Source organism: Meleagris gallopavo, chromosome 1 (assembly GCF_905368555.1).
Source record: "Meleagris gallopavo chromosome 1, MGAL_WU_HG_1.1, whole genome shotgun sequence".
Classification (NCBI taxonomy): Eukaryota; Metazoa; Chordata; class Aves; order Galliformes; family Phasianidae; genus Meleagris; species Meleagris gallopavo.
In genome coordinates, this window is record NC_139404.1 from 8519361 (window position 1) to 8533958 (window position 14598).

Below are 14598 nucleotides of genomic sequence, written 5' to 3' on the forward strand. Positions count from 1 at the left end.
AAAACATTGAGGCAAAGTGTATTTAAATAGCTAAAAGTGACACAAAAGCTTTGCAAAGCACCCTGGTGTGCTCATTTCCAAGGTCTCCATGGGAGTCCAGCAACTTTATAAACGTGCCTACTTGGGCACATGCCCATGATGTGATGTTGCCCAAACCTTTCTCCTCAGTTCCTCGGTTCTGTTTGAAACGTGTGAGGGGAGAGTGAAGATGAGGGAATTCGTTACTGTATAAATCTCAGTCACTGATGAGGTTTCAGCTCTCAAGGATACACTCCAGTAGCAGGGAAGTGTCAGAAAGCAGCGTTTGCCGGCGCTGTGTTTAGACTGACTGTGGTTTGGGTTGGCGCGGGGCCAGGCGGCTGGCTGCCAGGCTCTCCTGGTGCGAGGAAACCACACATGTCGGGGCTGCGAGGGGCTGAAGCGTGCCCTTTGTCCTCTCCTGGAGCAGGAGCTGCTTGACAAGGCAGCCTCTCCAGTGACAGTAATTCATTAGAATATTAAGTGTCTTCTGGTTCAGATTACATTAAAAAAAAAAAAAAAAAGACTCTCAGTTTCAGATATTTGTTGCATTAGTAACTACTGATACACCCAAAAGCCAAGTCAGTGTCCCAAACAATCTACTCTCAGAAAACTCCATCTGTGGACATAACTACTTGGAAAGATTATATTGCAGAATCTGAGGCTCTATATTCATGCTTGTGGGACAGTAATCAAATAAACATCCAAAGCATTGTGTTATGTTCCCCTCTCTAATGTATACGTAGATTATTTAATAACTTCCTTTTTGCAACCTAATTATTTACCTAAATTAGTTAACTTAAATATATTAAGTTAGGGCTTTATTTCCTGGTGTATATATGTATATTTTTCTCCCAGTGCAATAAATCAGTTGTTCTTCTGGAGTTCTAATTTCTTGAATCACTGTAGGTTTTATTCAATTTATCGTGTAATTGGTTGAAAACTTCCTTAGCTGGTAGCTTAAAAAAATCCACCCAGTTTCTAGTGCTTGCAAACCTTATTATGAAACAGCAGTAGCTACTGTAGTATAACAGCAAAGTACCACAGAATGAGAAAAATGCAGAAAACTAAAATGGCAGCAATCTACAAATAAATAAGGGAAAAATGTCTTTTTTTTTTAGTGGGGATATAATTTCTATGAACTTGTTCTGAGTAGAAGCCTATAGCCTCTTTTGCAGAAGTATCATTATTTGTGCCGTAGTCTTTTCTTAAAAGAACTGAGATTCCTTACAAATATTGCAAGTTCTTTATATAGTGTAAAATAAATAAAAGAAGCTACATCCTATATTTATCAGGACCCAGGAAATGAAGACAACTGTGCCATAAACAAAAGACGTATGGTGTAAAACAAATGAAAATAGAATTCTTTACGAGCACAAGAGAATGGAAAACTGGGAAAGAATTTGCTAATAATCCTAGATTCTGGGATACAGTTGAAAATATTATTTTGGTCAATGTAATTTTCTTGTGAGTTTACCTAGAACCTTTGTTATTTTACTCTGTGTTATTTTACTTCTTAAGAAAATAAATAAAGAAGAAATACAAAACATAACAAACTGAGCAAACACTTACTAACTAACTGCAGAGAAATTCTGCACATTTCTGTAACTCCCATGCTTGCTACCAGTGCAAGCAGGGTTATATGTCAGCACTATTATCGCTGTGTAATCTGCAGCACGACCCCACCCATCTCTGCAGGAATAGGAATGCTATCAAGGCCTGACAAGCTTTTGAAAAGCTGCCAACCTGCAGGAGCTGTCAGTGCTAGAAGACACAGCCACATGTGGGCCAAATAGATAAACATGTCAGTTTTTTTTTCATCTGCTCCACTGTGTATTGGCACTGGGTCACAAATTGTCACTTGGAGCATCCTTGTTTTTTTGTTTTTTGTTTTTTGTTTTTGTTTTTGCCATGTGCAGCTGTCTTGCGTCTTATCCTTCAATCTCCTTTGTATTGATTTTATCTGTGTGCAGTTCACAGTAAAGAATACATATGCATATATGTATGTACATATCAGATGGCTAAACACTTTTGAAATATTTGCAAAGCAATTATTTGCATTTCCACACCTCTGGTGCTTATTAACTGCAAAAATGGGATTGTGTGTTAACGCTACTATCACTGTGTGATATCTACAGTGTGACCCACCTGTCTCTGCAATAGGATGGTTATGTACGAAAAAGCATATGCATACATGTATAAGACAACATCCTCAAGATACCTTCATTGTTCTGGGAAACCTCCTGTCAGTTTATAGAAGTGTCTAAGTTATCAATGAAACCAATGGGAATTTAGCCAGCATTGAATTAAGACTTGGTTGTGCCATCATACAAGAGTCTTGATTAAGTTAAAATCAGACCAGTGGCAGGGGAGAATGATGGCTATAAATCTGTTTTGGAGAACATTGTTCTTAATTTTCCCAAGAAAAGAATCAGGAAGATGCTGAAATCTGACAGGGGCATGATCTGACCCTTCACGCATAAGGAATTAGTTACCAGGACTTAAAGGCATAATTATTTACTTACTTTTGTTTCAGAAGTAAGTTTTCTGGGTGTTGCAGTTCATAAGGCACTCATTTTCACTTGTTAATTTCCCACCCTTCCAAAACTCATAGATACAGGAAGAATTTTGCCTATCATTTGCAGTGAAACAAGACTGTTGGATATGCGTGTACTTTATGTCCTGTCTCTAAAAACTGTCAGCAATGGCTACTGAAGGAAGAAGGAGCTATGACAGTGTCTCTCAGGTTAGGGACATCCAGAGATAGAGGTGGTGGCTGTACTTGCTATCCCCTGGATTTCCCGTCATTGATCTATGTAAATGTTGCTCTGAAGATCTGCAAACCTTTAGAGTCCATTAACAGACTTAAATTTAGGGACCTGTGTATACAAGGAAGCTTTCAACCAGTGTTTACAGACACAGAACAACAGTCTATTGGCAAAACGTGAAGAAAGCAGTATGAGACCAGATGGACAGTGATCCTAGGTGGAAGAGAGTGTCTCTGTTATTTCCTTTTGCATTGTTGCTGTGAATTATGTTTCCATAAACATCCCCTATTGTTTTTATATTTTACACCTGTATTTTGGTATAAAGAACAGTCAATATCCTGCTCTCTGAAAACCCATACTGGGCTTTGATTTTTTCAGAGGTAGGATTTATCTTCAGTCTGAAGGGATAAACATGTCAGAAGAAATGCCATTTACACTAAAAGTCCTGTTGTATGGTTTCCTTCTAGGAGAAACAGATGGTAGGCTGTGGTTATACTGTGGAAAATGAAGTGCAAAAGCATTGAAGCCTTTCAAGATTTAATCCAGTGTAAATGAATTCGGCTTTTGGTCTGTTTTCTTTATGTTTTCACACCTGCTTAATGTACACCTGAAAATGCACTTCTCTTGGGCGTTGAAAGCCTTGGGTACTCCTGCAGTTGTGTTTGGAGTAGGCTGGGCTTTAAGAAAAGCCCTGCAACAAGTTGAGATCTCTCTTTCTCTCAGGCAGATGCGATGTAAGCTTGTTTGGTTCAAACATTTCTCTTTAACAGCCACTTGCCAAATTTAAGCTGTCCTAAATCTGTGAGTGTGTCATCCAAATGCACAACTGTTTCCCTCTGACTTCCAAGGGTATTAAATTCAGCTTGATAAAATAAGGAATAATATACCTTGGCATTTGTGCTTCCCACAGTGCTGTAAATCAATCTGAATTGATCTTTATATCCTCTCTTCTCCCTGTGCCATATCATATCTTTCGAGATCTGATTTTCTGTTACTATAAAATAATTGGAATTGGAAATTTCTGTCAAATGTCTCCCTGGAGGTATAGCTCAGCTGTGGGAATTAGTTTGTTGGATGTAGGAATATCTGTTGAAAGAAGGAAGGTTTGTGGTAACAGAGATTTGAGAACACTCACCTGCCTTTTAGGAGTCTTTAAGTAGTCCATGGAATTAGCTAACCTTTGATAAAACTGTTAAAAAGAAAGGTGAAAAATTTAGTTCTAGAGACAGTCTGTTTGGGTTTCAAATACAGGGAAAAATTCAGATAAGGAACTTAGATATCTGAATTTCCTTTGTTTACTCATGACTTTAAAACGTTGAATTCCAGAGCATGGCAAGTACAGTGGGAACCAGTTACAAGAAGTTCTTAGGGTAACCTTCCTCTTTAGAGTTGTGTAAGAGAACAATCTCTGCAGTTTCCCAAGTTGTGGACTTCCCATACCAAATACATGAATGCAACAAATGTGAGGTATTTAGAGACCAACTGGTACACTTGCATAGTATGCTAAAAACAGCTCATTTTCCCATTAATTAGAATGCTCTTTGTTTTCAGCAAAATAATACTAAAAAGGCATGAAATTCTTTCCCGTGTTCCTTGGGAAATTCAATAAACTTCTAGCAGTGATTTGACCTTGAATCAGTATACAGAAGCAACAAATGTCCTGATTCCTAGAAAGCAATCTTTGAACACCTACTGTTGAGGTATTGGGCTGTGATATTTATGATAGTGTCATATGAAACACTGTGACAGTCTTTTCATTGTATCATTGTCATATCATTCTCAGTGCTCCTTGATCTTACTAGTTTTTTTAAAGCTTTCCTTTTTTCAGCCATTAAGTAATTTCTTAGGCGGTGGAACATAAATGAGAAAAAATTGCAAGTGCCATTATTCTCATTTTACTGGTGGGAAAAATGAAATCTGAGTGTTGCAATTAGTAGGGCAGCAGCATAGCTGGGGTTGTACTGTCTCCTGGTTTACTTCAACATTTTTTGATAGGGTTGCTCTCTTTACAGCATCTGCCTTATGATTGCATTAGACTAAATAAGGAATCCAATCTTGTTGTATTTATTTATTTTTATTGTGCAGAGGAGTAGTCTCATGGAGGAAAGTTTCTCAGGGGGAGCGCATTTCATATGCCAGTGTGATGATAAGCTTACAGATCTATCTGCCTTTGTTCTTTGAGTGCTTCATTTGGAACTGTCATATAGAAAATACATTAATATTACTGAGCTTAAGCATCTGAATTATGGTATGCATGACTCCCAAAGTCTTAATGAGACATTTGGATGCCAGAGATGCTGTAATTTTATTGCATGCCTTCTTCTCTAAAGCATCAGTACAAGAAAAAGTAGTACATAGAATAAAGCAAGAGAAGGAAGCAGACTTTCTCTGGTTGTATCAAGCAGTTGCTTGAAATCAATGTATTTTCCTCTAAGTGCTTCGACCCGCCTCTTAGTCCTTTAAAACAGGGAGGAAGTAATGGCTTTCTTCACAAGGATCAAATTCAGTGAATGAGTGTTACAAGACACACCAGTCAGCTGAATGTGTTTCACTCCAGATAGGGATGCATCCTGCTGGTGCTACCTGTACCACTGACAAAACACTTTGAGGTTTCTCGTACCAGAGACTGTGCTGATATAGAAGTGCTGACGCACGTGTGTGATGTCAAGCACACGAGAGGTTCCAGTGAAACCTCCAGGGCTGCTGAAAGCTATCGACCTCAATGAAACACTCAAGTGCTCATTGCTGGCATGAGTGTGATTATCTCGGTGACATAGGAATGGGAGGAATCATGTTGGTCAATTGGTCTCACTTTCTATCACAAGCAAATACCTCATGCTGCAGGTATTCTTTTAATAACCCCATCCAATTCTGCTATAAGAAGTGTTGTGGAATGCTTCATGCAACTTCTGAAGAAAAGTCTTTAATCCCAGAATCTCATTTCTATGGTCTTTTAGATTTTTTCTTAATCTATGATCTATTTTTATTTACAACCAGTTTACACTAATTTCTTTTTACTGTCTATATTCTTGTCATCAAAGTCCTTTTATTCCTCCTGTGGATTATTACCCATCTTCGTATTACTGATGCTTCCCAGCTTTGTGTCATCTCCACATTTTGTTGCAGTGCTACTTTGTTTTGTTATTTTTTTCTTTTTGCTAAGACTACTGAAGAGTATATGAAATAAAATGAACTCTTCCAATATTTGTTTAAGAATTCCATGAGTAGTTTCCTGCAACAGGCTCCATATCTATCACATCATTTTTTAATTAAAAAAAGTATAAATTTTTCCCAGCTGAACTAATCAATTTCTGTGTGGTGCCTTACGAAATACTTTACTGGAGATCTGATGAGTAATGTGTACTTCTGCAGTAATGTGTAGTTCAGCTGTCTTTTTAAAGAACGGCATAACATTAGCCAGGAACAATAACTCTTCACCAAGTTATATTGAGTGTGATAGAATTTCAATATTCATTAGAAACTTAAGTTATCCCTTTCTATAGAACTGTTTTGAAACCTTTCAAAAAGGTGAAATAAGACAAATAGGTCTCTAATTTCCTTAGATATGTTTAATATCTCCTGTTTTTTGTTTGTTTGTTTTGTGTGTGTGTGTGTTCACTGATGATATCTATTATCTTCCACTGTTTTGGAAAAGCCCTGCATCATGCTAGATTTAGTAGCTTCATTAGAAATGATTTTTGGATAAACCCCAATTTAATATAGCTGTTTCTTTGGAATCAGAATTCAGCGTTCAGTCTTTGAGCCATCATTTCACCAAAGAGTTTATAGACAGTTTTAGCCTAGAAATAAAAGTGGATTGAGAAAGAAAGATAAGGAAAGACAAGGGAAATATTAACTCTTAACCAGTATTGTTAATTCATGACGGATGGCAGCTGAAATGAAAATGATAGAACTGTATCTTTGTAGATACATATATATATATGTATATATAGCATCTATCTATCAATTGATGTACATAAATCATCTGTATTTTTAAAAATTCATTTTTTCCCTTTGTTCTTGCAGTAAAAATGCATGTTTAGAGGAAGGGAAAATGTTGCTTACTTTTAGAACTTACTGCACCTCTGATCTGAAAAGGATTTTTGTGGTTTCTAATGTTTTGTTTTAATCAGAAATCAATTTCCAGCTACCCTTTAATGTGATACCTTATCTGTCCTATACTTCTGCATTACTTAATTATGTACTCCTGGGAGGATTTCTTTCACTCTGCCAACAGAGAAAAGTTAGCTTGCACTTATTAAGAGATTTTAATTTCTTCTCTGTTGCTAAATTTAAGAAAATATTTGTACAATTATTTGGAAGTAATGTTAAGGTTTATTTTTTTTAATTGGTCCATAAAAGATACAATTGGGAAATCATGACGGTAGCCCTAACCTTGGAATTTTGATATGGGTATTTTGCAAGGATAATAAACTGAAGCTTAAGAGAAGAAAATGATCCTGTTTAAGTATATTGTTGATGAATTTCAACTAGTTACATTCTTCTCTTAAACAGAGCAATTACACATAGCTATTCTAAGATTTCTCTAGACATTTCAAATACGGATCATGATATATATGATATTTATCATATATATATATATATCATGATATATATATATCTATATATATATAGTTTGTTCTGTTTTAAACCTGAAGTTATACAGTGTCTTGATATACACTTACTGCATTATGCACTTGTCTTGATCTGTTACAGTTTAGAAATGACTATTTCTGGGAACCTTTCAATTCTCAGATGAAAAGCAAATAAATATCACTGTAATTCCCTTGTGTAGTATTGCATGTTGATTTTAAAGTTAGTTGGATCGCTTAGCTACGCTTTCCAATGACTAATGTAGTTTTGAATAATGCTGCACACTGTGTCTGTTGAGTGGCCAGAATGAGAATCAAATGACTTTTCTGTCATAATTGACAATGGTCTTCAGTCACAAAGGCAAGAGGTGTATCTCATCCTGAATTGTACAACCTACATGACAAATGCAATGACCCATGAAGGAATCTCAACAAGAGTTGAAGGTGGTGTCCATTAATATACGTGATATTTTCAAGTGGCTGCTTTCCAATATAACTAAGCCTCCCAAAACAATTGTCCAGTACTGCTGTGTAGTTGGAGTGTAGAGACAGGTATTTTCAAAAAGCTGCTGAGAGAGAGATCTTGTCTACATAACCAGACAAATAAACATTGTCAAAACCAAAATAAAAGAATCCTCAAAGACCCGTAATAACCTTTTCTGTTGTGGTTAGGAGTTGTGTGGGCAGAATTGGGCATGAAGTTTCTATGCAAGAGAATTGAAGATCAGATCTCAGTTTAAGACTACCTAGACATTTGGACTTCCCTGATCTTATATTCCTCTCTCTGTTTCTTTTTCATCATTCTTTCTTCAGCAGCACCTCTTAAGCATCGAGCTCTCCTTCTACTTAACACAGTGACACTTGTGGCAGACCAGTGCTGCAAGGCAAAGCGGTACCACTCTGCCGAGGCAGAGACCAGTTGAGTTCACTGGCACTAGCTTCAGCTCTTCCCAATGGATTTGCCAAGTTCTCAGTACTTCCTGCTCTACTTTCTGGAGTTGTAGACTGTGTAATCTAAAGACACCACTGCAGCTGATTTCTAGTTGTGTTTTCATACCTGGATTCAATAATGACATCACTCTGAAAAAATTCTCTGGGAAAATAAAGTTGTGCTCCACTGTTGAGATGTTGTTGTACTGCCTTATCATCACTTTAACCCTTTACAGCAATGTTTACTTAAGCTTTATATAACTTAAAATACATTATCTTTATTATTACCTTCTAATCACAAAGGCATCTGTGAATTCACTAGAAAGAGAACTGATTTCCTTGCAGAAAACCATCACATCCATTTTCATTTCATGAAAAGAGAACGGAATGAAATAAAAAGAGTGCTCTAATATTGAGAAGAACACTCTGTATCTGGGGTTGTGACAACACCATTGGACATGAAACACTCTAGCATTCCATCCTAGGGTGTGAACTTCTGTATGGGGCAAGGCACATCTTAAAAGGTGCCAACAGCTGGATGAACCTAAGGGAATGTTATAGATGCTAATTCCTCTTGCCTGTTTTTGAGTTACACATCTTTACTGAAAGACAATTTTAATCATTGTTTTTAATCTTATCTGTAATCTCTAAGCTTTATTCATATAGCATTATTTAAAATTTTAGGAAGTATTTGTAGGCTTAAGAGTAAAATGGGATCTCTGACTACTAGTAATCTGCATATTGGTTTCTGGAAATTGAAACAGTTTCCTAATCAATATTTGATCAAAGAAACCCCTGTGATTTGTTGTTGTTAATCACAAGGACTGGCTGTACATTTCTTTTGTCAAAATAAGCAGGAAAAAAAAAAACATCCATGCTCAGCATTATTCTTCTGGAAAAAAATTATATTTAATTTATCTTTTGAACTTAATAGAATCTGAAAAATAACAATAACCAATTTTTACTGCTTAATTGAAATCAGTGAACCAGAACCTTAGCAGTTGTTCTTTGACATTTCTTCACTAATATCATTGAGGTTACAGTAACTGACAGTGATTTGTCATCTGGCTCCATCATTTACACCAAAAACTAATTTACAGAATTGTACAGATGAAAGAAGAAAAAAAGGTAGTAGTAATATTTTATGCTGAAAATTATGTAAGGTATATGATTTTTTTAAGCTTATATATGCAATTTTCAAAATCTGTATGCTTTATTCACTACACTTGATTATTGTTGAAAAGTAATATTTTTGCATGCTATTAATTTCTGTCATGCACTTCTTGTTCCCTTCAGCTACCTTTAGTTTTTCGAACAAAACCTCTTTTCATGTGGACACTGGTAGTAACAGCGAGCTGTTTTTCTAAAATTGCTTTGCCATGTTCACTGGACTAAATTTATTAGAAATTGAATTGCCTAGTTCTGCAGTCAGTTCAATTTCTAGATATTTTGGCTCATCTTTGAGAAAAGCATGCTATTCATTGTACTAACAAGGTGTTCTAGCTGGATAAACTGAGTACTTACTAAAAGTAGATGTGTACAATGAAGAAATGAACAAAGAACAAGGAGTTTGCTATAAAGCCTTGATACTTCTGATGGAAGACTGTTTTCAAAGCCAAGTTTACTTCTACTCATATGTAAATTTCTTCAACATGTGTAAGTATGTTTTAACTGTTCATTCATGGAGGTAGTTAAACTATAAGTAGTCACAGGACTATTTATTTTATTCATAATCTTTCTCTTATTTAAACTATCTTCCAGATTTACTGGCCTGCAGCAAAAGAAAAGTTGGAATTATGCAAACTAGCTGGGAAAGATGCCCATGTAAGTATAGTTTCCATATTTTTGTTATTGCTGGTAATATTGCATATCTGTATATTTGTTTCTAAATGCACTAAATCCGTTAGTAAGTTTTTGAGGTTTTTCTTTCTTTTCTTTTCTTTTTTTTTTTTTTCCCTGAACTAATTGGAAAAAAAAAAAAAAAGGAGAGAGTCATTTAAAAATCATGGTATCTTTAAATGTTAATGCTTCCAGAAATTCACTATTAAATATAGCAATTGTTTTAGCCATCCTTGTATATAATGAAGTCAATTGAGAGATGAATGGATGTTCTTCTGACTTTTACTGTGGGAAATATTTTTGTTGTGGAAATCCTTTCCTTCTCATTGAACTGCTCTTTTCTTGGAAATATCCTGAATGTAACTCCATTATAATTGATTAATGAAGCAGAGTAGCAATGGACATTACAAATTAACTTAATTTGCAGACAACTGAGGTTAAGGTTAAAATAAAATCTCCGACCTAATAGCTTTGAAACCACAAATCTTAAAGAAATCTCTGTGTGCATAAGGTACATGCATATATACAATAAAACTTTCATATCTTTTTTACATAGCACAGATTACATCGTGTCTGGAGTTCCACCATAAATGTAAACATTTATTGGCTGTATAATAAAATTTCTTTCTTTTCTCTCCACAAATCTTGTGTTTTCTGTCGAGCTGTCTGTTACTAAGGTGGAGTCCAGCTCAAAATATTCTCTCTCCTCTTGTCTGAGGAATTTAAACTTTTTATCCTAACTTATTGCCACTATTATCTTTACAGCAGACAAGGGCTAAACAACACCTCTGCTGAGCACTGGGAAAGTTCAGATACTGGTCTCTATGGAGGATTTGTGCTGATATATTTCTGTACCTAAACAAAGGGAAAAAGACAAGAGGAGGGAATATTTGTTTTTGACAGACATCATAACTCTCTCGTTTTTGCTTCCTGCACTGCTTCTGCATCTTGCCTCTCACTTAGGTGAGGGATGGTTGCTTGGACCTATGCATAGTTTGTGTACATCCTCCTAAATACCTTGTCATATCTATTTATATTTCTTCAATTTTGGGGAAGCCTACAACAGGCCTTCATAATCAACCAATGCAACACCCTTACAGCATATGGCAGCCATCTGGACTGCTTACTAGCTACAACCAAGTCCACTTAAGGCCAAGACTGGCCTGAGCTTTCCAAAGGATCCAAATAAAAGTGACCAGCAGGATGTGGTTGGTGCAGAGAGAGGTCACTCACACAAAACATCCCGCTGGAAGTATGCTGAAGCCCTTCTGATTGCCACAGAGCTTTCTATCATGTAATCTTTGGTGTTAAAGCTTGTGCAGAACCCTCAATCAGGAGCAAAGGCAGGAGGATTTGTAGGCAGACAAATCCGGTGGCTATCTGACCTCAGTTGACTGGGAATGTGTCTACAGCATGAGCTGAGCAGACGTCGTCCAATCTGCACTGTTACCACATAGCTCCTCGTGTCTGTAAGCATTACAAAAGAAGGGCTTGCAAGTCTGATTGATGAGCTGCCTGATACACAGCCACTGTGAAATTTTAACCATCACAACTTTGAACTGTTTAGTAAACAATCACTACTACAGTAGTTTTAAGTTTAAATACAAGGATCCTAAGGCTAAAATGTAGCACAGGACTGTGAAAGTGAAAAATAAACATGAAAATTAACATTTCTCTCTTTTCTCTTTGCAACAGACAGAATGTGCCAATTTTATTAGGGTCCTTCAGCCCTACAACCGAACACATGTTTATGTCTGTGGCACAGGAGCATTTCACCCTCTCTGTGGATACATTGAACTTGGCACTCACAAAGAGGTAATTTAATTTTCTCACTACTCTAATACGTCAAGGGATAACCTTTGTCTAGCATTCATTACAGATTGGAAAATACCATGTGAGTGCGTAAAAAATGAACTGACAGCAGCTTGCGTAAATAACAGAGTAAATGGTGGTTTTTGCAGGTCAGACAGGAACTTGTGTTCTCACATTCGATATGTGCATATCGCTTTTGAACAAAGCACTTTCCTTGGTAGGGCTTAATACACAGAGTTCTTCAGAATGTCACTTCCACATGATTAAGTAAGTGAGGAGCACATTTAACCCAGATGTCCTTCTTTCTTGTAAGTCATTTCCGCATATACTTTCTGCTTACATACACACACAGAGTTAAAGATGACATTCATTGTTCTATCTTCTAATGTACACATATCTCCTGTTCCTCAGGGATGGCTTCCTATCCCTTGTGCACAAGAGTAATTCAGAGTTTGTAAATGGTCTTTAAGTCTAAGCCAAAGTCTAAGCTCTCAGGCCTTTGCAGATGGTTTGCAGTCCTGTCACTAAGTGCTGGGTGTCCTCGGTCACTAGTGTTGAATTCCTGCACTGAAGTTAGCAGCTGATTGGTCTTCATTTGCTGGTGACAAAGAAATCTCCATCCTAAGTGGTAAATGTTTGAGATGTAACCCCCACAACAGAAGCATTTTGGTGTTGTGTCAAGCAGCCACTTAGTACACAAGTCTCTTTTTAACTCCTATACGTATAACACTTTGGTTTTATTTATAACATTGTCTCTGCTCTTAGTGTCTGGTGACCTGTCTGGTTATTTGCCTGTAGTGCAGGCTTCCTGCACTGCTGTAGAAATAGCTTTCCCTTTTCTTTGGATCTAAGTGAAATTATAGAATATAAAAAGTGAGTTGTAACGATAAGTTATTAAATGCAATGACCTCAAATATGTATGTGTTGGATTTATGCTGATGTACGAAATCGATGGCAAATGCTTACAGAAAAGAAAAAAAAAAAGGAGGGGGAGGGGGGTGGAGGCAGGGGAAAGGGATAGGGTAAAGGTTTTATTAACTCTTGTCCTATGTGGGACCCATGCAATCTGTGAGTTGGTTGACCAGAGGATGCTGAAGTTACAGAGCTGCCTGAAATATGCATGATGGTACTGTTTTCCTAATAAGCTATTAATACTCCTGGTACTGTTTGGAACAGGCTGTACAGTTGGGCTTGCAAAGAAACAACTTAGTCTTCTTTGATTCATTACTTTGATTACTCCAGTTGAAACAACTGAAGCTTTACATCTCTTGTATCATGTTGATTCCTGAGCTTGAATGATTAAGTCCACAACTGAACTGAGCAGAACAACTCTCCACAAGAGTGTAAGGTTCTGGTTTACCTCTTGGTCATTAGTGAGCTGTCTTATTCACTGTCCCATTGTAACTTCATTTGTGACAGTTGTTCTCATCAGACATTATAAAATTATGGATTTGGCCTGATTGTTCAGTCTGGCGGTCAGTCTAGACAAGGGGGTCTTTCTCAATTAGATATGACCGATTACCTTATGAGAGGAAATGAAAGAAGAAACCTCATATTGTATTCCCTAATCCCCTAACTGTCTCCCAGTTCTGCCTGTCCTGCACTTACTGGTTGCTCAGCTGCAACGGTGAGCTGTTCAGTATTCATCACTACTCACAACTCTTCTGCTGGTGCATCTCTTCTGCAACATCCTACTGAAATAGTGACTTTGAATGACATCAGATATGTTTTCCCTTTCCTCCTGGGATTCCAAATGCCAATATAGCCACTGCCTGTCCAGATAAATGTGACATAGCAGGAGAGTCCTGAGTCCTCTCTTCTTGAAACCCATTGACTTGAATTTGACAGGCAGCTGGAGAAGTCTCCTGCTTGTAGGAACTGAAGCCAGAAATCCTGTGTGGAAATTCAAAGCTCTCCTGTTGCAGATCTGTTATTTTAGATTTTTTTAAGTTCTGATTTGTAAGAATGTATAATGGATGTTTGGTAATTAGCAACCTTCCAGGAAGCTGTGGGATGCTTGGGAGAGCCAGAGCCTAAGATAGTTTCACAGGGCTTTGAAAGCAGGCAGCACCCTGCTGACCTCTGGAAGCTGCTGGAGGATCTGCCCAGTGCCCTGCTGGTTGCACCAATGCTGCAGAAGCAGACAGGAAAGGAGTGTGGATCAGGTGATTCAAAACCACAGCACACAGTGCTTTTGAAGCCATACAAATCCCTTACAGGATCACACAATTAAAGGGGATTAAAGTTCTAGCCTCGCTAGTGCTGAAGTCACTGCCAAAACTTCTCTTGGCTGGTGAAGAAGAGGCTTGGCCCAGCTGATGCTCTTAGCCACAGGTCTCCAAGGGATGCTCTTTTCTTTGAAATCTTTGTCCAGACTGAAAGCAGGAGGTTAACTGTGTGAATACATGGTTGTGTCCATTAATTTGTGTGGTTGAAGTCTGGAGTGTTTGATGGTGATCTACAGAGTCCTCAGTCTCTTGAGTATTCCTGGACATAGGAACAGCTTCTTGGCGTGCGTTATACCACAAAGGTTCTCTGAGCAGATCAGGGCTGTATTTCTTAGAAGAAATGAGAATGCGACAATAATATTCTATTGTCAGCAAAACAATGCTCAGTTTTACTTTAGTGTTGTCCTTGAT

The 14598-nt window shown here is 37.3% G+C and overlaps 1 protein-coding gene across 2 annotated transcripts in view; it reads left to right on the forward strand.

Moving 5' to 3' along the window:
• SEMA3D (semaphorin 3D) overlaps nucleotides 1-14598 on the forward strand; it is a 142498-nt gene that overhangs the window by 61703 nt on the left and 66197 nt on the right. For both annotated transcript variants that reach the window (XM_010715211.4, XM_010715144.4), the window contains exons 4-5: nucleotides 10070-10132; nucleotides 11843-11962. In XM_010715211.4, coding sequence (XP_010713513.1) covers nucleotides 10070-10132; nucleotides 11843-11962 — 183 coding nt within the window. The remainder of the gene's footprint in view (nucleotides 1-10069; nucleotides 10133-11842; nucleotides 11963-14598) is intronic.